At 44.3% G+C, this 26,344-nt stretch overlaps 2 protein-coding genes across 5 annotated transcripts in view; one reads left to right on the forward strand and one right to left on the reverse strand.

The window, feature by feature from the left end:
- The window catches only part of ift140 (intraflagellar transport 140), a 77,114-nt gene that overhangs the window by 8,321 nt on the left and 42,449 nt on the right, over positions 1–26,344 (reverse strand). For all 3 annotated transcript variants that reach the window (XM_033040691.1, XM_033040693.1, XM_033040692.1), the window contains exons 19-24: positions 8,512–8,689; positions 7,327–7,517; positions 6,578–6,673; positions 3,765–3,897; positions 3,224–3,367; positions 759–887 (exon numbers count right to left, since the gene is read on the reverse strand). In XM_033040691.1, coding sequence (XP_032896582.1) covers positions 759–887; positions 3,224–3,367; positions 3,765–3,897; positions 6,578–6,673; positions 7,327–7,517; positions 8,512–8,689 — 871 coding nt within the window. The remainder of the gene's footprint in view (positions 1–758; positions 888–3,223; positions 3,368–3,764; positions 3,898–6,577; positions 6,674–7,326; positions 7,518–8,511; positions 8,690–26,344) is intronic.
- tmem204 (transmembrane protein 204) overlaps positions 10,648–26,344 on the forward strand; it is a 30,131-nt gene continuing 14,434 nt past the window's right edge. Inside the window, exons 1-3 of one of the 2 annotated variants that reach the window (XM_033040695.1) lie at positions 10,648–10,927; positions 17,665–18,753; positions 24,945–25,100. In XM_033040695.1, the coding sequence (XP_032896586.1) occupies positions 18,486–18,753; positions 24,945–25,100 (424 nt within the window). In that variant the 5' untranslated portion in view covers positions 10,648–10,927; positions 17,665–18,485. Of the gene's footprint in view, positions 10,928–15,414; positions 15,849–17,664; positions 18,754–24,944; positions 25,101–26,344 lie in introns of those variants that run through there. The other variant, XM_033040696.1, reaches the window with a different exon arrangement.

Raw genomic sequence — 26,344 nt, forward strand, 5'->3', positions numbered from 1 at the left:
ACAGATCATACGAACAAAAGAAACAGAAGCTAAAGCCATTGGCGGCTGCTCTGCTATTCAATATCAAAACTAATTATTTTTCCTGCCGTTTCTTATTCACAGATGTCCCCTGATTGCCAGAATCAATCACTCTTGAATATATTAAATGGCTGAGTACTTACAACCCTCCAAAGATTAACAACCATTATCTATCTTCTACATAGATTTTAAACTATTGCCTTATCATGTAAACACAATGCCTTTCACAGACAATCAAGTTGGAAAGGTCTGGGTAGCGTAAGACTTTAGAGATACAGCACAGAAATAGGCCCTTCTGCCCACCGAGTCCATGCCGACCAGTGATCACCCCATACACAAGCACTATCCTACACACTAGGGACAATTTATAATTTACAGAGGCCAATTAACCTGTAAACCCGTATGTCTTTGGAGTGTGGAAGGAAAGCCGAGCTCCCAGAGAAAACCTACGCCGTCGCAGGTAAAACATACAAATTCCGTACAGTTCGCACCAGTAGTCAGGATTGAACCCGTGTCTCTGGCGCTGTACCACTGTGCCACCCATCTTGCTGTAGCTTTGATTCAGTTTACCTACAAGATTTGGATGGGTGACTCAGAACCATCATCCTTTCCCACTGGAAGCTGGAGGACTAACTGGGGTTGATCAAGGCCTTTCCATCCAAAGGAGAGAATTAGGAATCAGGAAAGTACTTTTATCCAAAAACACAGACTAGAATTCTGGACAGAAGGACGGTGCTTACCTTATGATAGAGCATCACAGCCCGGTCCATTTGGACCCCTTTCTCCTCGTAGTAACGTGCTGCCTCCATCATGTCCTCTGGGGAGCTCAGGAGGGACAAATTCATCAGATGATCATCAAAACCACTTTCCTAAACAAGAACGGATTCACACATGTCTGTACTTTGCTCGTGTAGAAAAACTGAATGCATTTAGAAAGTATGGAAATTGTGTTTATTCCTCTTTTGGTGAATATTTTGTAGTCTGTGATGTGTCCAGCAAGATGATTTTTTCCCCACATGTTCCAGGTGCCAGCAGGTTGTAGACTACACTCCTGGTCAGTGGAGTGTGGTCTACAACCGTCAGAGTCATACTTTGTGTCTCGGTCCCAAGGACAGGAACAACCGCATCGATTCCTTTCTCATAACAGCCATCCCAATAGGACAACCTGCTTCAGTATGGCCAGAACTAACTCATGTTACTGGAAGTATAAGCTCTCAAGTTGCATTGACTCATTTTGAAGAATGATTTATTTCCATGGATGATCAAGTCCTGCTGCGAGGTTGATTTACTGGATGAGTGATCTAGATACAGAGGCTAGATTCAGAGACACAATTTCAAATCCATTCATGGCAGCACGGAAACAGGCCCTTCGGCCCACCAAGTCCATGCCGAGCACCGATCTCCCGTTTGCATTAGTTCTATGTTATCCCAACTTCACATCCACTCCCAATACCAGCGTTTCTCAACCGTGGTTCCCCGGAACGCTAGGGTTCCGCGAGAGGGGGCTAGGGGTTCTGAGAGAAATAGTGATAAATATGCTAATCAGAGTCTTTGTCAGTGCACACTGTTAAGGCCTTCAGTCTGAAGGCGACGATTCGACCCGAAACGTCGCCAATTCCTTTCTCCATAGATTCTGCCTCACCCGCTGAGTTTCTCCAGCATTTTGTGGCTACCTGTGAAGGCCTTCAATAAACCAACTTTAATAAACCCCGACGGCAGACGACTTCCAGGAGGCTGCAAAGAAATGGGGCGGCAGTGGCGGAAACCGCGGCCGGAGCCTGGATCGACGGAGCCTGCGATCAGAGCCTGGTCAACGGAACACGAGGCCGGAGCCTAAGTCGACAGAGCGGAGGCATCCGAAATGCACCTGGCGGCGGCGACCGTCGAGGAGGTCAGTGCGGTTATTAACGAGGAGGTCGGAGAGGCGGAAGTCGGGGTCGGCGGTCATTAAGGGCTCCGGTGGTCGAGCACGGGCTTCCTGGCGTGCAGGTACAGTCCCTCATTCACCCACGTTATTTAGTAATTTTTACCCATCATTCAGGGATGTTTTATGAATTTTTTTAATTTAAGGATGTTTATGTTTATTTTTGTTAGTTTATCAAAAGTCGAGGTCTCTTGTACAAGCAGTTTGATTTCAGGTTTTTCTTTGCATTGTCAATAAACTTGAGAAAAACGCAAGTTATTTTTTGCATCAACCAGTTATCAGAAAAATATATTATGTTCGCCTTATGAACTTTAAGTTTATGAAAGAGAAAGAAAGAGATTAATAAAGATATATAATAATTTTTATGTAGGGGTTCCCTGAGACATGAACATTATTTCAAGTGTTCCGCGAGGGCAAAAAGGTTGAGAAACGCTGCCCTATACACTAGGGGCAATTTACCTACAAACCCACATGTCGTTGGGATGTGGGAGGAAACCCAGAGAAAATCCACGCGGTCACAGGGAGAATGTGCAAACTCCATACAGACAGCACCCAAGGTCGGGATCAAACCCAGATCTCTGGCACTGTGAGACAGCTGCTCTACCAGAAGTGCTGCCCTGTCAAATATATTCACCAGCCATTGTTCACTGAGGCTTGGGTTGGGTAGACTTTAAGGGATTTACAGACCTCAGAGAAAATGATGGTAAATACATGTGAGCTGGAGACACAAGGAACTGCAGATGCTGGAATCTGGAACAAAACACAAGTGCTGGAGTAACCAAGTGGGTCAGGCAGCATCTGTGGAGGGAATGGACAGGTGATACTTTGTGTATGAATCCTTCAGACTGATCATCACCTGTCCATTCCCTCTATATGCTGCCTGATCCACTGAGTTACTCCAGCACATTAAGTTTTGCTTAATAGGTGAGAAGTTTGACTTTAGACTTTAAAGATTACAGCGCGGAAACAGGCCCTTCGGCTGTCTGAGTCCGCACTGACCAGCGATTACCCTGTACACTAACACTATCCTATACACTAGGAACAATTTTACCGAAGACAATTAACCTACAAACCTGCATATCTTTGAAGTGTGGGAAGAAACCGGAGCACCCGAAGAAAACCTCCATGGTCACCGGGAGAAAGTATAAACTCCGTATAGACAGCACTCTTAGTCAGGATCGAACCGGGGTCTCTGGCGCAGTAAGGCATTAACTCTACCGCTCTGCACTGTGCCGCCCTTGGAGTGCAGAGACAGGACCCGGGGATCAGTGCAGCGCTTACCTTGCAGAGACGTATTGCGTTGTTATAAGCCTGTGCACGGGTGTAGAAGTGAATGGCTTGTTTGACATCATCCCGAGCCTCGTACTGGCGAGCCAGGTGATAGGAGGCCGCTTGGTTCCCTGTCTCATTGGCAATTTCAGAGGCCTTGGGAAACAATAAGCACAATCCATCAAAACCTGCCGTTTGCTTGGCAAGGTCACTGTATTAATTAAACCTTTGAAATAGACGCTATTAATATGGTCCTAGAGTCAGACAGCAACTTGCCCACGCAGGCCAAAATGCCCCATCTACGCTAGTCCCACTTGCCCACATTTGGCCCATGTCACTCTAAACATTTCCTATCCATGTATCTGTCCAAGTGTCATTTAAATGTTATTATATAGTATCTGCCTCGACTGTCTCCTCTGGCAGATCGTTTCATATATCCACCACCCTTGGTGTGAAAAGCTGCCCCTCAGGTTCCTATTAAATCCTTCTCCTCTTAACCGTAAACCTATGTCTTTTCGTTCTTGACACTCAGACAACATTAGAAAGCACTTACCTTTTGGATATTACCAAGGTAACAATGAACACGGACAAGAGAGAGGTAGTCTTGTGACTTCTCGTAATATTTCAAAGCAGAGTCCATGTCTGCCTGACTTTCCAAGTACTGGGCCCACCACTTCCACAAGCTCCTGTGAATAACAAGAGAAAAAAGATTCACCACAAAGGCCACGGAGATTCACGACTAAAGCCATGGCTCCACATTGCAAGAGACTACCTGCTCTTTACAACAACAATTGACCAGCAGAATTGTCAAGTTTATTGTCAGATGCACGTCGGTGAGGAACAGGTACAATGAAAATCTTGCTTGCAGCAGCATCACAGGCATGTAGACACAATGCAAATGTCCTTGGTGGTGGGAGAGTTCCATTGCTTAGGTAGGAGGGAGCAGGCCAGTTCCAGAACCTGATGGTTATGGGAAAGTCACTGTTCCTGAAGCTGGTGGTGTGGGACTTCAGGCCTCTTTTGTGTAGGGAAGGCCTGATGGACAGTAAGTGTGGATGGGTAGTATTGGGTGTGGAGTGCTCCTTTCACTTTTTAAGATGGCTCTCTCTATGCTCTGGGTGAAATGATTCAAGATACTCCATGCCATCCTGGCTGCCCCTTCATTATCTGGATCAGTCTCGACTTGTGATTCTCAGAAGTCAGTGAAAATGTCTGAAGCTTCTTCTCTGTTTTGAAAAACTCTTGCCAGTACAATGACCAAATTGGATGTAGGGGTGATAATTTCCCTGGCTCGGGGGGTCTAGAATAGCCTCAAAATATCGTAATGTCCATTCAAGTCGAGGTGAGCAGAAAAATGTAGAAACAGGAAATTGCAAATGCTGGTTTACAAAAAAAAAACACAAAGCGCTGGAGTATCTCAACAGGTCAGGCAGCATGTCTGGAGAACATGGATAGGTGATATTTTAGGTTCTGATGAGTCTGAAGAAGGTTCTTGACAAGAATTGTCACCTATCCATGTCCTCCAGAGATGCTGCTTGACCCGCTGAGTTACTCTAGCACTTTGTATCTTTTTCAGAGATGAGCATAAATATTTTCACCCAGAGAGCATTAAATCTTTGTAATCCTCTACCCTAGAGAACTGTGGAGAATTAGTCGCAGATATATTTAAGACAAATTGATAAAAGTTTTTGATATTAAGGGAATCAATGAATATGGGGGTTACTGCCATTAAAAGATCTGCCATGATGTTGTGGAAAGGCAGAGAAGGCTTAAAGGACTTATTACTGTACCTACTTTTTGTTTTATATAAGTTTGGAGCTAAACCAGATACTGTTATAAGGGAATGCAGGTCAGGGCAGCAACAGGACCGTAATTAAACTTTTTAATCTCTTCCCTGTACGGGGACCCGACCTTTTCCCTGTCGGGTCTCTGTTGTCGTTGGGCCTAACATCGTGGAGCCGGCGGCCTCCAACCGGAACCGACCTGAGGGCTCCAGTCTTGGAGCCTGTGGACTCACCGTCGCGGAGCTGGCCGACTTCGGAGCGTGGAGAGCTGTGGTGGCGCGAGGCTGCGACCCGACTTCGGAGCTTCGGAGGCTCCGGCTGCAGGCCCGGTGGACGGTAACATCGGGAGCTCGCAGTTCCCTGGTGGGAGACCGCTTTTCGGAGCTCCCGCAACGGCAACTTTGCCCGCCCAAATCGCGAGGTCAAAACGACCCGGAGCAGGGCCTTACATCGCCCGCACGGCTTTAACGGCCGCGGGACTTACCGTCGCTTGCCGGGGGCCCTAACATCAAGACCCGGAGCAGGGCCTTACATCGCCTGGCGCGGCTTTAACGGCCGCGGGACTTACCGTCGCTTGCCGGGGGCCCTAACATCAAGACCCGGAGCAGGGCCTTACATCGCCTGGCGCGGCTTTAATGGCCGCGGGACTTACCATCGCTCGCCGGGGGCTTTAACATCGGGAGCCCAGGTCGCCTCGGCAGAAGAATAAAGAACAGAGAAGAGACTGGAGAGACAAGACTTTTGCCTTTCATCACAGTGAGGAGGTGTTTGGAGACTCACTGCGATGGATGCTAATGTAAATTGTGTTAATTGTGTGTCTTGTTTTTTTTTCTTTCTTTGATGTTATGACTGCAGGAACAACATTTCGTACGAACCATGTCTGTTTGTATGACAATAAATGGTATTCTATACTATTCTATCTATCTCTCTTCCCCAAAAGGTTATGATAATGAATACATGAAGACAGGGATGGATAATTTCCTGTGATATCAGTATTAAGAAGTATCAACCAGAATGTCAAAGAGTACAAAGGTCTACATTGGAGGATCTGAATGTCCTGTTTCGTGGCGGAACTGAGAAATAAATACTGCAGATGTTGGAAATCTGAAATTAAACAGAAAGTGATGGAAATACTCAGCAGGTTGGGCAGAATTCATGGAGAGGGATAGTGAGTTAATATTTCTGATGAAACATTGAGTGTTTCTTTCTCCACAGATGCTACCTGACCAGCAGAGGATTTCCAGCATCTTCTGTTTTCATTCTAGAAGATACCTTACCAATTCAAAACAAATCATATAGTCTCTCAACACTTTTGTCAGCCAAAGACAGTAATCTCACTTCTTCATCTCCCTTTACAATACAGTTCTAGATTTTCTCACTCGGAAAGATCTTCTCCACATCCACCCGTTCATAATCCCTCAAGATGTTATTTGTTTCAATCAAATTGCCTCTCACTCTGCTCAAATCCAAGCCAGACAAGAATGGTACTTTTCCATCCCTGAAGTACACTATACACACTGTACCAGAGACGGTTGGTGGGCCCCAGGTGTTTCTGTACGCAGGCCTGCACTCTACCACTCACCTGTCCTTTGTTTTGTTGACGTACACTTCGAGTGCTTGCAGGTCTTCCAGAAGCATCCTCGGTACCTCAAATCGGTGAGTGTCTGACTTTTCATAACTGGTGGGACATGGGAATAAATTTGGTCAAGCATTTTGCAACCACAACCCAAGTCAGATCAAAATTATTCCTCTGTGTAAGCTCCACGATGCCTCTCTTTTTTATTCATTCGAAGGACATGGACGTGACTGGAAATGCTGACATTTAGTCCACCCTGAATTGCCCCGAGAGACGGGAGAATTTGGGTCAACGACATGTAGTGAATCTGGAAACAAATGTGGGCCAGATCAGGAAAGGATGCCAGATTTCCCCCCAGAGGGGGTTTTCATTAACCAAACGAGTTTCATGCTTAATGTTACGGATACCTATCGCAGCTGCTGTACTTTTTAAAAATTGTTCGTTTTTTATTTATTTACTTGAAGCATGCATTTTCCAGCTACCACTGTAAGATTCCAACTCGATTTCGGATAATAGTCCAGAACTCTGGCTGACGGAGCAGTAACTTAACCACCATCCCATCATTCCCTCCAAAGCTACACACGAGGAACTTTACGTTTGTACAGATTTGACAGGTGACAGGATTAACTGACAACAGTCCTGTTAGACTCTTCATGAGAGAGTGTTTCAGCTATGTGATCGTACATATAAAGTATATGACATTCTCTCTGGATCCTACCAGCTCGTCTGATCATTCAATCTGTTTGTACACTTACTGGCTGAGTGCGAGGTGTTGATCGCCCAGAGCTTCTAAGTGCTTGGCGTAATTGTAGTAAGTTGTTCTGAGGTGGACTCTGTCAAATGTCTCAGCATTTTCTATCGCCTTCTGCCACTGTCCTGAGGCTTGGTAAAATTTGGTAAGTAGGTCAAACCGTTTACAGTTTCTGTAAAGTCTCTCGGCGTCTTCCTGGAAAGTTACATGAAAGAAAATAAATATTTTTTGTTGAAGTATAGCTGCCTTATAAAAGCAGCCAACATAATGAAAGACTTGTCCCACCCTGGTCATTCCTTCTTCTCCCTGCTCCCATTATTATCAGGCTTCTGAATGGTCCATCCAAAAGCTAGGGTACTGTCCGATTCATCTCAAAGTCCAATCGGACTGTAGCCTAGCTTATGGAAGGTCCTGTAGGATATATGGACTGATGTGCTACAATGCTGAGAACTATAAGCTACACTCTGTACCTCCCCCTTTGTTTTATATATTGTACTTGAGTTTGACGTGATGTATTGATATATAGTATTATCTGATCTTTGGATAGCATGCAAAACAAAGCTTTTCATTGTACCTCGGTAAACGTGACAATAATAAACCTAGACCTTTCTGTATCAGACAATCCATAAGCACAGTGTCTCCACACGTGCAAATGTGGGGTGTACATAATGACGTGTACAACCAAAACAATCGCAGGACATGGCTTTTCAAGGCACCTCCTGTTGAATAAAAGGCTAGCTTAGGATATTAGATGAGACCACACATGATGTATTTGATGAAATCTACCCAATAATGTAAGACCTACATAGAGTGGATGTGGAGAGGAAGTTTCCAGTAATGGGAGAGTCTAGGACCAGAAGGCCCACGGCCTCAGTATAAAGGATGATTTTTTTAGAGTAGAGATAAAGAGAAATGTCATTAGCTAGAGAATGGTGAATCTGTGGAATCCAGTACCACAGGTGGCTGAGGAGGCCAAATCATCGGTTACTTTTAAAGCGGAGATTGCTAAGATTTTAATTAGCAAGGATGTCAAAGGTTACAGGGTGAAGGCAGGAGAATGGGGTTGAGAGGAAAAACAGATCAGCTATAATCGAATGGTGGAGCAGAGGTGATGGGCCAAATGGCCTAATTCTGCTTCTATGTTTTATGATCTTATTTTACCGTACGCCATGCAGATACCTCCACGTACCAACATTCCCAGCTGTATGGCCAGCATTGCCACTCTTGCATCCAGTTCAGGCTCCTGTGCAGCCTCCCGCAGGGCTCTGGCTCCCCGCGCGTGGCCCATATTCCCCAGGCACACCCTGGCCACATCCAGCCTCCGTGTCTTCACGCACATCCTGGCCATGTTCTCCCACACTGTCTCACTGTGGGGAAGAGCAGAAAGGGTCAATGGTGAAAATCATAGCCATGATGTTTCCTATTGCCATTGCATCCAGTGACGACACTCAACATAAACTCAACGCCATTCAGGGAAAACAGCTTTCACGCCCCCTGCGATAGAGCGTGGGGTTAGGTTTAGAACACAAAGTGCTGGAGTAACTCAGCAGGTCAGGCAGCATCTCTGGAGGACATGGATAGGTGACATTTCAGGTCGGGACCCTTCTTCAGTCTGATTGACTGATTATTACAATCAGTCTGAAGACGGGTTCTGATCTGAAATGGTGCCGATCCAGGTGCCCCAGACATGCTGCCTGACCCGCTGATGTACTCCAGCACTTTGTATTCTATGCAAGATTCCAGCATCTGCAGTTCCTCATGTCTACCTTAGGTTTAGGCGTATTATTTTCCCGTTTACTGAGGTACAGTAAAAAGGTTTTGTTTGTGTGCTATCTTAACAGATAATACTGTACATTAATATAATGAAACCAAATACAAGTACAAAAGATAGAAAAGGTACAAAAGGTAGAGAAAAGAGAAAATTACCAGGGTGCCGAAATAATTTCTTTCTGCAATATAGTGTACCAATTCCAGAGAAGAAGTCCAATGTCCGACACGAGACAGGCTGGGAAATTGTAACTGCACCGTAGCTTATGGGAGGACTATTCAGAGGTCTAATAAAGGAGGGGAAGAAACTGTTCCTGAATCTGACTGTTAGCTAACGTAATATTGATAGGGACACTATTACATATAAAATAATAGACCATTAGAAGATGTCGCATGTAATTGAAGTATGATACGCAGTATCCAGACTTTATTAATCCTCATATACCAGTATGAAGTAGTAGCTAACAGAGGGAAAGGAGCAGCAACAACGAGCCTCTCAAAGCTCACCGCTTTACCAAAACCTTTAAATTAATTATCTCTTTGGTTAAACAATTTATCAATGTGGTCAAGAGTTCTCTTTACAATTCCACACGGGGAATTGTATATAACACAACATTCTCCTTCAGAATTATACACACATGAAATGTGTCTCCCTCTTGCAATAAGAGAGGAGTTTAGTACATTAGCTAAAGAAAGTGGAAGTATGAAATAAAAATGGGAAATTCCGAAAAAACACACATGAAGGGGAACAGAGTTGACATCTCAGGTGGATGGGGTGTTGTCAGAATGAAGTACATGACAACTCACTCTAGTAAAGCCTGCCACGGCTCTGTGAGTAAGTGGCAAAAAATGTAAGCATTAAGGAGACACACGAGACAAGGAATCTGGAGTAAAACACAAACTGCTGGAGGAACTCAGTGGGTCGTAGCCTCTCTGGAGCAAAGGGATCATTGATGCTTTGGAGTTGAGACCCTGCATCAGATCACTCACTGGATCTGAAATGATTATGGAAAAGATTGCAAAATTGTGAACAATTCAAAGTGTCCTTTACTGACTTCCTTGTCCATTCAAAGAGTGAATCTGAACATTAACTGAAGGACTGAGAGAGGTGGTTATTGTAGACTAAAATAGAGATTGAAGTATCAGCTCACGCTACAAAACTGATGAGAGAGTTTAGTTAATGTCAGCTGGCCTGATGCGGTGCGGATACTGGAGCAAATAGTTCCGTCACAGACCTGGCCACTCCAGAAATAAAGCACTGATCCCAACAGAGCAATTCTTGGCAGAATAACTGTGTTGATCAGGATTTGACCAGATTATCTACAAAACAAACCTCCTGAAAAACAATTTTACATTTTTAGTTTATTCTCTAGAGGCGAAAACGCATGAGATTACAACAGCTGACAAAAAATGATTGGCACCGGTCACATTAATGCACCAGAATTTGAGAGGACATTCTTTATTATTTTTTCCCCTGATGGTTGAGATTTAAATGCTCTCTTCTCCCTGCCCCCAGCCCCTCCCCCATCATTTCCAAGACTGGCTTCCTGTACGTCAGAGCTCACAGCTGGGAAATGGCTGGCTGCTCTCTCCATGAGATGTGCTGAAGAGGAAGTCAGCAGGCAGAGAGCGTGCACGGCAGCTCCTGCAGCCTAAGGCCCAACAAGACACTTCTTTCCCATTCGCCTGCCGCTTTAGCACCAGGCAGCACAGAGCTCCCTTGCTGTAGTTGCTGGGAATGTCGCAGCTTTCTCCCAGATGGCATCACATTATGTGGCAAGGTCGCAGTAGAAATGCAGACTACAGTTAGCAACAGATGAAGTGGACTTTCTGATTGGGTAACTTTTTCTTACTTAAAATCCATATCGTTTTGGGTGATTTAGAATTCATCCTTTTTAAAATTATGTTACTTAACTATGATACATGTGATTTGCTGCAACAGTTTATACACTATAATAGGAAATTTCCCCCAAAAGGAAGGACAATAGTTGGAGGGGGTCCCAGTTTAAGTGTATGTATATTCAGTTGCTAAACTGACTTTATCCCAGAGGCTCCCATTTCACGCATGCAGATTTTGTGCGATTCCCCAAAAGTTGGGTATGTTCTGGAAATTCAAATGTTCTTGGATTTTGTATTTGTGCCTAAACTGCCCTGCCTACCACTGTGAGAGAGGGGGGGGGGGGATAGATAAATAACATGCAGTGAGTACTCAATTAAATCAGAGGTAACTTTTAATTGAATGAAAAGTATCCATGAGTTATACACCCCTCCCCAATTCTTCAATATCACAAATATAATGCACTCCGTGGGTTATATAATTGAAAGTGGACCTACACATGTTGATGAAAAACATGAAGAACATGTCATTCTACAAATGATACAATCCAACGAGGGCAGCAGGAGAAACAGAGAGCTCTGAGACTACGCTGTTGCTGAGTGGCCACATATGTGGTGGTCTGCAATATGTATAGTGGCTTAGCTCGACTGTGTGTCACAATATACCCGAGCGATGGGGAATATCCGGAAACAACTCCAACTTTACTGCATCCTATTGCTTATATCTCAAACAAAATGAACAGAGCTTCCATTAAGATCAGGTCAACATTTTGTGATTATATTATGTTCATCCATTGCTGCCTCTGTTTCAAACCCATCCAGTTAAATTCTGTTACACAGCTGCCTGCTGTCTGATGTTGAGAGAGATCATTGGGAGGAGGAGGCTGTGCAGGAAACCTGTTCCTTATAGTCATGAAGAAGAAATTGTGTTAATGTATGTTGATGTATTAACGAATTGAGAGAAAAGGAGATGCTAGTGGGATCAATCTACGAACACTAAGGATGAGGAACATTGTGCCTGCGGACTGATCTCAGGAATGGGAGAGAGAGAGAGAGATAGAGAGAGAGAGAGAGAGAGAGAGAGAGAGAGAGAAAGAATGGCTTCTATGCATTGATCAGAATAAGGAGGAGAGGAAAGGAATGTTGTTGGTGTGCTACACAGTAAGTACATAGAGGAGGAATTGTGTCCATGCACTGATGCCAGTAGCTGGGAGATTGAAGGAAGCATCATTGGTTCATTGCACAGACACTAGAGGTGTGATGAAATAGTGATTGCGCAGTGATGTCAACTATCAGGAATGGTAACGAATGGAATCTGTGCACTTATACCTTTAAATAACTACAGTGTCAAGCACTAATCCAGCAACTGGAAAAGAGGAAGAATCGTCCTTGGGATTCCTGCATGCTCACTCATCATCATCGACGGTCACTCGAAACGAGTATGACTGTCCTCTTTTGAGGACTTTGTTTAACGTGGGGAGACGGGTGCACAGACAGCCACCACACGGTTCTTGACAGATCTGGGTCAGGATCCAGCAGCACAGAGTCCAAGACGACCGGGGACCCTTTTCTGCTGCAGCCTTCATCCGCCTTCCCAGCCGCTGTGACGCTTCATTAAGGTCAGCCATCATCCTCTGCCTGTTCCACCGTTGAGGTATTGGTTGGATTGCTCTTTGTCAGGGACCTCCCCCTCGACCTTACCGCCATGGGTGGCCCTACCAGGAGCACAGCTCCAGACTACATCACTCTCAGGATCTCAGGACCACACAAGCTTCTCCACCACGACAAGGTGACAATCCATGGACAATACTGCTCACTAACAGTAAAAGGGCCAGTCTCTTTAAACTGAGCTGAATACCTGGGATTTGGAAGGAATGTGTTTGTGCAATGATCCCAACAGCTGGTGAAGAAAATGAATGGTGTCCATGTTCCGATCACAGTAACTAGTTAGCAGGAATAATGGTTGTGAGTGGTCCCAGTAACCGAGAACACGAGGGAGTGCGCTGCGCAGACATCCCAATAACAGGGAGAGGAAGTACTGCATCCGCCCACTGATCACAACAGCGAGGAAAGACTAGGAATTGTATCGGTGCACTGATGACAACAGCTTGGACAGGAAAGGAAGTGATATGGGCTGAGTGATGGTGCACTGATTCCAATAACTGGGAAAAGGAAGGAGTTGTATCTATCCAGTGATCCCAATAAAAAAGCAGCAATGTCTATATACAACATCCAGTGATGAGGGCAGGTGAACTGTGTTCAGTGATCTCAATGCTGGATGGAAATTAATTGTGGCCAGTCCCAGCTTTGGAGTGAGCTGGGAACATATTATTAAACAGTTCACATTGTAAAAATAATTCAATTCCCACTGTATTTACACTGCACATGACTTCCATGATTAATATAACTAGCAATATAAAAGCCATGACAACACTTCTAAAGAACGAAATTAATTGCAACTTACATTGGAATTTACTGAGGTTGTAAAAAGAACTTTATAAATGCAAGTTAGTTCTCATCGGTGAGCAGCGAGACAGCTCAACATTGAAGGACAAATAGAACAGATATCTCAAGGTTCACCCTTTACCCAAAGTCAGGCATGAAAATCTGATGGAAATCTATGACAGCTGTACACAACTAGAAATAGTAACCAGAAATATTTTGCAGATTTTTGCATTTGGGAAGTTGACTATGATGTGCAATGTGGAGAGGCGTGTCCTGGAACTGTTTTCTCTGCGAGCATTCGTGGGAACTCATTGCCAACTCAGTATTAACTGCTCCCTGAACAGCACATCAGCCTTTGCGAAAAGTGAAATGCTAAATTATCAAAGCTTGGGATTGTGACCACGCCTTCAATGCTCTACATTCCTACGCAACATATTTCACCAGCAGAGTAATGGGGTCTCATTGAGAGGGGAAAATTGAATTTTCTTTCAAATAGTGACTTCCACATCTTCACCAACTTCATCAACTTCACGACTAATTTCCATCCTGCACTCAAATTCACTTGGACCATCTCCGACATCTCCCTACCGTTTCTAGATCTCACCGTCTCCATCACAGGAGACAGACTGTTGACTGTCATCTACTACAAACCTACTGACTCCAATAGCTATCTAGACTACACTTCTTCCCACCCTGCTTCCTGTAAAGACCCTATCACCTACTCCCAATTCCTCCGTCTACGCCGCATCTGCACCCAGGATGACGTGTTCCATACCAGATCATCGGAGATGTCCTCATTCTTTAGGGAACGGTGGTTCCCCTTCTTCTATTATAAATGAGGCTCTCACCAGGGTCTCCTCTATATCCCGCAGCTCTACTCTCACTCCCCATTCCCCTACTCGTAACAAGGGCAGAGTCCCCCTTGTCCTCACCTTCCACCGTCGCATACAACATTTGTCCCCCTTGTCCTCACCATCAGCCGTCGCATACAACATATAATCCTCCGACATTTTCACCACCTACAACGGGATCCTACCACTGGCCACCTCTTCCCATCTCCTCCCCTGTCTGCTTTCCGTAGAGACCGTTCCCATCATAACTCCCTGGCCAATTCGTCCCTTCCCACCCAAACCACCCCCTGCCCGGGTACTTTCCCTTGCAACCGCAGAAAATGCTACACCTGTCGTTTTACCACCCCCCTCGACTCCATCCAAGGACCCAAGCAGTCTTTGCAGGTGAGGCAGAGGTTCACCTGCACCTCCTCCAACCTCATCTACTGCATCCGCTGTTCCAGGTGTCAACTTCTCTACATCGGCGAGACTAAGCGCAGGCTCGGCGATCGCTTCGCCCAACACCTCCGCTCAGTTCACACTAACCAAGCTGATCTCCCGTTGGCTCAGCACTTCAACTCCCCATCCCATTCCGAATGGCCCAGCGCAAATTGGAGGAACAGCACCTCACATTTTGCTTGGGTAGTTTACACCCCAGCGGTATGAACATTGACTTCTCTAATTTCAGATAGTCCTTGCTTTCTCCCTCCTTCCCCTCCCCAGCTCTCCCCCAAGCCTACTGTCTCCGCCTCTTCCTAACTTCCCCCCCCCCCCAGTCTGAAGAAGGGTCTTGTCCCGATACGCCGCCTATTCCTTCGCTCCATAGATCCTGCCTCACCCGCTGAGTTTCTCCAGCAATTTTGTCTAGCCAGACATTTGTGATTAGTTTCAGTATTTTGCTATACATTTCAAGATATGTAATCCCCGTCAATAGTCCAGCGCCCATCAAGTCAATGCCTGATCACCACAGAAATACTGCCGAGGCCTCACTGTCAATCTTCTTGTACTTCAAATTACTGAACTGATCTCCAGATGAAGGTTCACTCTATCAAGGTCTGTAGGCAAGGTCTATCATTGTCTTTCGATGACTGGGAGATTTGAGTTGTGCTGGAGTTTGGAAATTCATTCCGAGAACATTTGAGTCATAAACCTAATCAAACTGATCTTCATTTAACATCATGGAAGATGCATAGATGATTTGCATTGTTCAATCTTCACCAGATGTTGAAAATAGCAGTTTCTACCAAGGAAACAATTAGTAGCATATGCACAAAGCTACCTATAATCCATATTTAGCAAGCTCTGATACATTTTGTACCCAGACTATATATAGAATCAGAATGAAAGGGTTAAACCAGAGAGATTGCGGAAAAATTCAGTCTTTGTGCTCAGCATTCTTCCTGCTCCGGCTTTAACACAATGACAAGCATATGTACCTAACTAGCAGGAAACAGCAACTAGCTTTTAATAGAGAGCAGATGTGTCGGGTAATAGAATTGAAATAGAAAAGTACAGAAACTATTTGTGGTAATGGTACTGTTTGTGGAAGTGTACTCTAGATGCGTGAGCTACGAAACAGGATGGAGTGAATCAGACGGATACAAAACTTGAATAATTGTTAACCGTATATCATAAGCTGAATTTTACTGTAAGTCCTTCGTTGTCTCTAACTATAATTGAGTAATGGATGTGGGATTTTGCAATCCGTTCATTCCTTTATGCTTAATGCTGAGATTTTTTTTCAAAGATACCAAAAACTGATTTTAATCGACGAGTTACAGATATTTTGAGCCAAATGTATTTTTCTCTTGGAGAAAAATCCTCCCACTTCAGCTATGGCTCAGTTAGCAGTATTCTCGTCATGGAGCCAGAGGGTATGTGTTCAAATTCTACTCCAAAGACTTGAACATAGAAGTGTGGCTGGCTTCTCAGTGTGGTATTTGGTGCTGCACTGGTAGATGTGCCTCCTTTCAGTTGAGAAGTTAATTCAAAGATCGTGTGATCCCAGGGATGTTATTATCCCAGGCCAATATATACCCCTCAGCCAACACAGTAAAACAGAAAGTAACCCAGCAGGTCAGGCAGCATCTGTGGAGGACACAGATCGGTGATGTTCAGATCCATCCATGTCCCTCCAGAGATGCTGCCTCAACCACTGAGTTATTCCAGCACTGTGATTTTGTAAACCAACTTCAGCAGTTCCTTGTGTGATCAATACAATTGATTAATGATCCTGATTAATGCATTCAAAGAAAAGCTACAGAAAGATAATATTCAGAGTCAAGACCTGTCATTGTATATGGATTTTTGATGCAACATTTATATTTCATCTTCTCAACAGAACACACATAAGTATGCAGGGGTAAAAAAAACTGTGATTTTCAGCAATATCCTTAAACAAAAAATAAGACTGAATAAATTTAGTGTTGCCTACATTTTATTCTGAACATAAGAAGAAAGAATGGACAGCAAAATGAATAAGTACCCTTCATTCTAATTACCCTATTGTGCTGATACCAGCAGTATCCTGAACCAAAACTCTGAAAATCCCGAAAATTTGAAACAAAGCAGAAAATGGCAAAAATATACAGGTCAGCAGACATCCATGAAGAGAGAAACAGTTAACATTTCAGATCAATTACCTTTCAATACCAGGACGTATCATCTTAAGGAAATAATTCGTACATTTATTGTATTTAAAAGGAATACATTTACTAATTATTCTCTATAGCAGAACCCAAGTGTGACATGAAATGTTTTTTGACTGCAAGCAGAGGCTCCTCCACAGTCAGAACTGCAACTTAAACCAAACCAAGAATATTCCATAAGCCAAGGCACCCATAACAGCTCTCCCTCTCTCCCACTCTCCAGATGATGACTGACCTGCTGAGTGATTCCAGCATTTATTTTTATAATTATATGTTAATTGCATTTTGTATACGCAAAACAAAATGTTTATTTTCCGAATCTATGCAAGGATAATAATCATATATTCAGAGGAACAAATGGAGGTGAGAAAATATATGAGGGGGAGAGAGGAGGGGGGGAGGGGGCGGGGGGCTAGGGAGGGGGAGGGGGGGGGGGGGGAGACATGCAGATAGAGAGTGGGAGACATGCATGCAGACCGAGACAGACAGACTGAGAGGGAGAGGTGCAAAGAGAAATGCAACAAGAGGAAGAGAGAAGTGCAAGAGAGAAGGAGAGTTGCAGAAATAGAGAGGAAAAATATTCAGAAAGATAAACAAGCTGCAGTCAGAGGAGGTAGTAGGTGCACATGAACAATATGAACTGATTATAGAATCACCAAACTGTAGATTTTGCACCATTACCGAGAGAAAACTATTATTTTGAGCCAGTAACGAAAGGCCATTGAATCTAATCAGTTGCAGATTGTCAGAGGTTGCAGTGTATTAAAGGCAGAAAATCATGGTCTGGTTTGGTGACACTCCTCATTTCCTCCACAGTGACCTTGCCCGGACAGAAGAACACTGAAGAAATTCCCGATTCAAAATTATTTGAGCCAGGAGCTGGAAAAGCTGCTTTGATTGTCGTTCGGGTCCCTTCCTCAGAGGAAACACATCCTGTTAATGTTTGACTGTGAAGTCGCAGTGCTGAATGTTTGTTGCAGCCAGTTACGCCCAGAGGCCCGGCAAGAGAGCTAGAAAAACAACCGTTTCCTCCTCGCTTTCAGAAAGAGTCTGTTTCTCCTTGGTATCTGATACGTTATGTTAAAGATCGTGTCACAGTCGAAATATCAAGTCTGATTCAACAAGATGGCCAATGTCTGCTTGACTGTTTGATCTGTGATTCTGCAATTGTTAAGATTCCGATTGAAACAAAGATTCTTTCTGCAAGCATTATACCAGGCTGCTTAGTGTATCAAGGTAACTTGCCTTTTAACAAGCCGACAGACAGGTGTGCTGCCTCAGGAGGGCACCGACTGGTCCCACTGGCTTTATTCAAGACTCTTCTGTTGGAGCATCTAGATCTTCAACCCAAGGGATGGACCTGCAAACTCGGCAGCTCATCACTGCCGCATCTCTGGTCGAGAAGGCACAAGAGGGTGGATAAGCTTAGCAAAAGCGCAGAATACTTGGATTCACAACGTCCCTACCGGGAGGACAGTAGCAAGGCAAGAATGAACGCCCAGCTTCCCTAGCAGCCTTGCACTAGCTCCAGCTACTCGCACATTTCCAACGCACATGTGTTTTGTGTGGAAATAAAGAGGCTCCTTGTGTTCAGTGGGCAACTAGAGCAGGTGTGGAGCTGGAGAAGGCAGCTGGGCATGGCTGTTCAAAAGCTGGTGGCAGCTGCAGCAGCGGTGGCTCTCCTGTCCCTGATTCTCAACAATGCGGCAGCCATCACACCCAACTGGGTGTACCAGGCCTTGGAGGATGGGAGAAAGCGCAGTGTTGGATTATGGAAGATGTGCTATGGCCACGATAAAGGCAAAGTGTCAATGCAGCATGAACAAACCCCAGATCGTGAATGTGAGAATTTAAGCTGGGGATCGGAGCACCCTGGATTTCAAGAATCTCGAAATACAGTCAAACGTAAGTCTAAAAACCTCTCAACTACCATGGGGGTAAATTCCTTCAGTATTGCTAAAGACTTGGGAGGGTGCTGGATCCTGTTCCTTCACTTGGGAACATGGACAGTTAGAGAGCGAGTCTCAGGCTAGGTCTGGTCCATGAAACATTGGAACTTGATCTATCACGGTCTGCGTTGCAAAATAATGTTATTCTTTGAAGACAAGGTGAATGAAATCCCCGTACTGTTTGTTGATGGGGGTATGCGATGATGATGATTGAAGAGATTTTTGCACCTGCAGTAAATGGGGATTAATCACTGTTGGGGGTGGGGAATGACCAAAGCAAGTCCGATCAAAGAGTAACACTTTCCTACAACTCACTTCCAAATTGAACACAGGAAAAACCATTGTACGCTGGCCCACAATCTTCTCCTTCCATAGGGCGTCCCTTGGGATTGTGGATGACTTGTTAAAGTCTGGTTCAGTGGCTTCTGAAGTGAATGATGAAGCCAGTAATCTTTGCAGCAGTGGGAACAGGAGCTATTTGGCTGGTAGATGGTTTGGAAGGTAATGAGCTCCTACCATCCTTAGCAATCGGCTTCTCTGTGCTCCCAACAGACAGGTGTGTCATCCAGTATGCTCCTCCACTCTTAACCAGAGATTCCAAGAGTCAAGAGTGTTTTAGCGTCATATGTCCCAAAATGGAACAATGAAGTTCTTACTTGCAGCAGCACAATAAACAAAAACAAAAAAGTTCAGTATCTATAAAAAAAAAGACAATTGTAGTGCAAAAGTCAGAACTAGTGTCCCAAAGTCTATATAGTTCAGAGCCTATGTGGAGGTTGTAGTGTTTAATTGCCCGATGGTTGTAGGGAAGAAGCTGCTCCTGAACTTGGGCATTAGTTTTCAGGCTCCTCCACCTTCTTTCCGATGGCAGGAGTGAAATGAGAGCGTGGCCAGGGCAGTGACTCTTGTAGATCCCTTCCACGGTGGACATATTGCATATTTTCGAGAAGGTTTGAGGCAGTGTTCACGTGTGTTGTGCCAGGTCGGAGGTCTCGAATTGCAAACACCTTTATCTCAAGCTGCCAAAGATCACGAAGTTGTAGAGGAATTTTAAAAGTCTGCTTCTGCTACTGAGATATGGGCAACAATTCACTTTTTTCCAGGGTCTTGTCATAAAAACGTGTTGTTAGAGGACAATGTTGTACTTCAATTCCTGAGGTTAAGGTGACCATGGCTCCGGAATTAATGTGACAGAGGTTGAACAACTCCCTGCGAATCCTGCAGATTAGCTCCACTGTAAAGGGAAGGCTGTTGGAGCTGAGATGCGGCATTCTAGGACGATTCAGCCTTGATTGATAGTGGTCTGCACTGAGATTCGATCTGTTGTGGATCACATTTAGATCACGATTTGCACAGTTTGCATAAACTCGAGATGATTTTCAGCAGACAGACAAATTGGTCCACAATGTATCTTTTTAACAAGCAGAATCTTGGGCAGGTGGATGATAACATGGTGTCATATCTCATAATTATAGGCCATCTTGTAGTAAAGAACTATACACTTCACTATATGATAAACAATTCAAATTGCTAGCGTTGGTGAATGGCCTCAGCTCAGTCAGAATAAAATATTGTGTTTACACATCACTAACCATAGTGAGGAGCCTGTACTTTCTTTGATGTTTGAGATAAACAAAGCTAAGGTTTAGTTTATTAGTTTAGTTTATTATTGTCAGATGTACCGAAGTACAGAGAAAAGCTTTTTTGTTGCGTGCTATCCAGCCAGCAAAAAGACTATATGTGATTGCAATCAAGCCGACTATAGTGTACTGATGCAGGATAAAGGACATAACGTTTAGTGCAAGATAAAGTCCAGTAAAGTCTGATACAAGATAGTCCAAGCGTCTCCAATGAGGTGGATGGTGGGTCAGGACTGCTCTCTAGATGTTGATAGGATGGTTCCATTGCCTGATAACAGCAGGGAAGAAACTGTCCCTCAATCTGGAGGTATGCGTTTCACACATCTGTACCTCTTGTGTGATGGGAGAGGGGAGAAAGAGGAAGTGACCGGGGTGAGACTGGTCGATGATTCTGTTAAGTGAAGTCAAGAGAGTTTATTGTCATGTGTCCCAGATAGGACAATGAAATTCTTGCATTGACGCAGTACAACAGAATATTGTAGTCATAAATACAGATCAGATCAGTGTGTCCATATACCATAGAATATATATATACACACATAAATAAACAGATAAAGTGCAATAGGCTGTTATAGTTCAGAGTTAGTTTGAGGTTGTGTTTAATAGCCTGATGGCTGTGGGGAAAAAGCTGTTCCTGAATCTGGATATTGCAGATTTCCAGTTCCTGTACCTTCTACCTGATGGCAGCGGAGAGATGAGTGTGTGGCCAGGATGGTGTGGGTCGTTGATGATGTTGGTAGCCTTTTTGAGGCAGCAACTGCAATAGATCCCATAGATGGTAGGGAGGTCAGAGCCAATGATGGACTGGGCAGTGTTTACAACTTTTTGCAGCCTTTTCCGCTCCTGGACGCTCAGGTTTCCATACCAAGCCATGATGCAACCGGTCAGCATGCTCTCTACTGTGCACCTGTAGAAGTTCGAGAGAGTCCTCCTTGACATACCGACTCTCCGTAATCTTCTCTAAGTTTAGAGGCGCTGATGTGCTTTCTTTATGATTGCATCAGTGTTCTGGGACCAGGAGAGATCTTCAGAAATATGCACGCCCAGGAATTTGAAGTTCTTGACCCTTTCCCCCATCGACCCGTTGATATAAACGGGACTGTGAGTCCCCAACCTACCCCTTCCGAAGTCCACAATCAGTTCCTTGGTTTTGCTGGTGTTATTGTGCTGGCACCATTTGGTCAATCGGTCGATCTCACTTCTATACTCTGACTCGTCCCCATCAGTGATACGTCCCACAACAGTGGTGTCGACGGTGAACTTGATGATGGAGTTCACACTATGTCCGGCTACGCAGTCATGAGTATAGAGTGAGTACAGCAGGGGGCTGAGCACGCAGCCTTGAGGTGCTCCCGTGCTGATTGTTATCGAGGATGACACATTTCCACCAATACGGACAGACTGTGGTCTGTGAATGAGGAAGTCGAGTATCCAATTGCAGAGGGATGTGCAGAGACCCAGATCTGAGAGCTTGGTAACCAGCTTGGAGGAGATGTTGGTGGCCTTGTCAAGGTAGCGTAAAGTGTAGATGGAGTTGATAGAAGGGAAGTTGGTTTGTGTGATGATTTGGGCTATATCCACAACTCTGCAATTTTTTGCAGTCTTGGGTGGAGCTATTCCCAAAGCATGCTGTGATGCATCCCGATAAAATTATTTCTGGAAGTTGATGCGATTTTTGGGGACATGCCAAATTTCCTAAGCCTTGTCAGGAAGTAGAGGCATTGATGTTCTTCCTTGGCCTTTGCTTCGATATGGCTGGTCCAGGATAAGTTGCTGGTACAATTTATCCCAAAGAAGCAGAAGCTTTCAGTCATCTCTACTTCGGCACTGTCAATGTATACCAGGTATGTGTAGCATTTTGCTTCATGAAGTTGATCACAATCCTTTGTCTTGCTGACATTGAGGGAAAGCTTGTGCCTTGGCATCAGGTTATGAGGTTCTCAATCTCCTTCCTGGACTCAGTCTCGTCATTATTTGATATCCGGCCCACCGCAGTGGTGTTATCAGTGAATTTACAAATTGAGTTGGGTGTACACTTGGCTTCCCAGTCGTGGGTGTATAAGGAGTAAAGGGGGCTGAGAACAAATCCTTGCGGGGCACCAGTGTTGAGCATCAACGTAAAGGAAGATGTCAGTGACATCAAATGTTTGGATAGGAAGTGTACGTGTGGATACTCACACGTGGGGAATTACATGGTTAATGGACCAATACAAATCGTGTTTAGTTTTTAATGAGTTAAAAACCCATCATTTATTTATTTGCCTCTGTACTGCACAATTTGAGATTCGAAATATAAAAAAATCAAATTTTAATAACAAATCAAATCAGATTTTAATAACGGCCACTTTTATACATTTTGGTTTCACCATGTAGAAATGACAGCAGTGTTTATACATAGTCCCCCCATTTCAAGGCACCATTATGTTCGGGACACAGCAATGTCACGTAAATGAAAGTAGTCATGCTTAGTATTTTGTTGAATATCATTTGCATGCAATGACTGCTTGAAGTCTGTGATTCATGGACATCACCAGTTGCTGGATGTCTTCTCTGGTGATGACATTCAGTTTTCTCTTCAGCATATAAAAGGCATGCTCAATTCGGTTCAGATCAGGTGATTGACTTGGCCACTCAAGAATTGACTATTTTTTAGCTTTGATCAACTCCTTTGTTGCTTTAGCAGTATGTTTGGGATCATTGTCTTGTTGTGGAATGAACCACCATGAGTTTTGAGGCATTTGTTTGTACTTGGGCAGATAGGATGTGTCTATACACTTCAGAATTCATTATGCTACTACCATCAACAGTTGTATCATCAATGAAGATAAGTGAGCCAGTATCTTCAGCAGCCATACATGCCCAGGCCATAACACCCCCACCACCGTGTTTCACAGATGAGGTGGTATATTTTGGATCTTGGGCAGTTCCTTCTAACCTCCATACTTTGCTCTTACCATCACTCTGATATAAGTTAATCTTCGTCTCATCTCTCCACAGGAACCTTTTCCAGAACTGTGGTTGCTCTTTTAAGTATTTCTTGGCAAACTGTAACCTGGCCATCCTATTTTTGCGGCTAACCAGTAGTTTGCATCTTGCAGTGTAGCGTCTGTATTTCCGTTCATGAAGTCTTCTGCGGACAGTGGTCATTGACAAATCCACACCTGAAGAGGTTTTTTTCTTTATTATAGAGATAATTATTCTGTCATCAGCTGTGGAGGTCTTCCTTGGCCTGCCAGTCCCGTTGCGATTAGTGAACTCACCAGTGCCGTGTTTCTTCTAAATGATGTTCCAAACAGTTGATTTTGGTAAGCTTAAGGTTTGGCTGATGTCTCTAACAGCTTTATTCTTGTTTCTCAGTCTCATAATGGCTTCTTTGACTTTCATCGGCACAACTTTGGTCCCATGTTGATAAACAGCAATAAAAGTTTCCAAAGGTGATGGAAAGACTGGAGGAAAGACTAGGTGCTGAGAGCTCTCTTAGTGATGCATTTAAACACACCTCAGCATTTACAAACACCTGTGAAGCCATGTGTCCCAAACATTATGGTGCCCTGAAATGGGGAGGACTATGTATAAACAACACAGCTGTAATTTCTACATGGTGAAACCAAAATGTATAAAAATGGCCTTTAATAAAATTTGACAATGTGCACTTTAACCGCATGTGATTTTTTTCTCTTACAAATCTCAAATTGTGGAGTACAGAGGCAAATAAATAAATGATGGGTCTTTGTCCCAAACATTATGGATGGCACTGTATTTTGACAGTAATGCAGGTCTTACAGGTGCTTTTGGTTACTAAGCGGGCACTGTTAGTTAACGGCTGTTAAAATGAATCCTCTTCTATGAAGAGATGGCAGAGTAAGAACACGACAATAACGATAACGTGGGCGGCACAAGGTGCAGCGTCAATGCCAGAGACCCGGTTTCAATCCTGTCCACGGGTGCTGCCTGTGCTGAATTTGCATATTTTCTCTGTGACTGCGTAAGTGTTCTCTGGGTGTTCTATTTTCCTCCCACATCCCAAAGATGTGCGTGTTTGTAGGTTAATTGGCCTCTTTAAACTGCCCCTCGTGTGAAGGGAGTGGTCGAGTTGGGCTGTTGGGCCTTCTTCCAAGTTGTGTGACTCTATGATTTATGAATGGCATGGATGAAGTGAATGCTCACAGTCTTTTTCCCCAGATTCTAAGCGAACACAGTCTTAAGGTGAGAGGGAAGGTATTCATGGGTGTACTCTGGGGCAACTGGGGGGTAGTCCATATCTGGAACGAGCTGCCAGAGAAAGCTATAGAAGTGGATACAGTTATGAATTTCGAAAGATATTTGGACAGATATACGGATAGGAAGAGCTGAGAGAGGTATGGGTCAAATGCAGGCAAATGGGATTAGCTCAGTATGCCATCCTGGTCAGCATGGACAAAACGGGCCGGTTTCCATGCTGTATTACTCTCTGGTAGGCATGGATGGCATTGAGACCAGTTAACTGCACTCCCTTCCTCTTCCACAGTTCAGTTTGATATGATGCGAGCCTGTAACATGATCGCCACAGTGGCTCTGACAGCGGGCCAGCTCATCTTCCTCCTGGGACTGATGGAACTGCCACTTATCACCCAGGACTCGCAGTGGTGGGAGGAGGCCATTGCTGCTCTGTTCCAGCTGTCCAGTAAGTGAGCCTTTATTTCACCAGGCCTAGACCTGCTGTAAGGAGCTGCACACTAATCCGAAGCCTGCAGACTGCTCATTCTTTCATCACTTCTGCACACATTGTGATTACCAGCCTTCACTATGGTCCAATTAATTTTTTTTGTGATTGTCAACAATCATCAAATCACATATTTGGACATTTGCTAATTTATTCAACTCTCTTGCTATTTTTACCCAGCCCTGCAAGTATTTGCATTCTCATTATTTCATCCAAAACTAACAGCAATGGGCAAAATCAGCCAGATTCACTTCGGCGCACAGGCGGATGACATGCTGATAAGCAAGAGTAGACACAAAATGCTGGCGTAACTCAGTGGATCAGGCAGCATCTTTGGAGAAAAAGAATAGGTGATGTTTTAGGTGTTGATCTCGCACTAAGAGGCACTTACCCAAGACCAACAAGGGTCAGACTAAATGTGTAGGGTGTAAATTGGATCAGGCACATATTCTATTTGAAATATACAATTCTGATTGGATTGGATCATGTCAGGCCAGGCCAGCTCAATACTTTACCCTGTTCAAGATGAATCACAATATCTCACTTGCCTCCTCCGCACGTCTTCCATCCTTATCTCACACTTGCAGCATCTATGGACAGAAGGAATGGGTGACCTTTTGGGTCGAGACCTTCTTCAGAAGATGGGTCTGAAGGGTCTTGACCTGAAACGTCACCCATTCCTTCTATCCAGAGATGCTGCCTATCCCGCTGAGTTACTCCAGCATTTTGTGTCTATCTTCACTGTAAACCAGCATCTGCAGTTCCTTCCTGCACTTATCTCACTCTTTCTGGCTCTTCATCTTTGGCCTTTACCCAATAATCTGACAATCAAAACCCCCCACTCAACCGTAACTATCTATCACTTGCCAAACTTCATCCTGCTCCCACCTCTCTCCCACCCCCATTTCAGTCAGTCTGACGACGGGTCTCGATCCAAAACATCACCTCTCCATTTTCTCCAGAGACAATGCCTGACTCGCTGAGATACTCCAGCCCTTTGTAACTTCTTTTGTAAACCAGTATCTATAGGTCATGTGCCTACCTCATGTGTCTTCTTATCTTGATCAATGCAACATATGTGCAATACACATTGCTATTAAAACCAATAACTGCCCTGGCTGGGCCAGGTTAGGTATGGAACAAACTACAAGCATACAGCAAGTTCATTTTGAGTCCGGTTATAACTTATTCCCAAGTCTACCCGT

Source organism: Amblyraja radiata, chromosome 22 (genome assembly GCF_010909765.2).
Source record: "Amblyraja radiata isolate CabotCenter1 chromosome 22, sAmbRad1.1.pri, whole genome shotgun sequence".
Classification (NCBI taxonomy): domain Eukaryota; kingdom Metazoa; phylum Chordata; class Chondrichthyes; order Rajiformes; family Rajidae; genus Amblyraja; species Amblyraja radiata.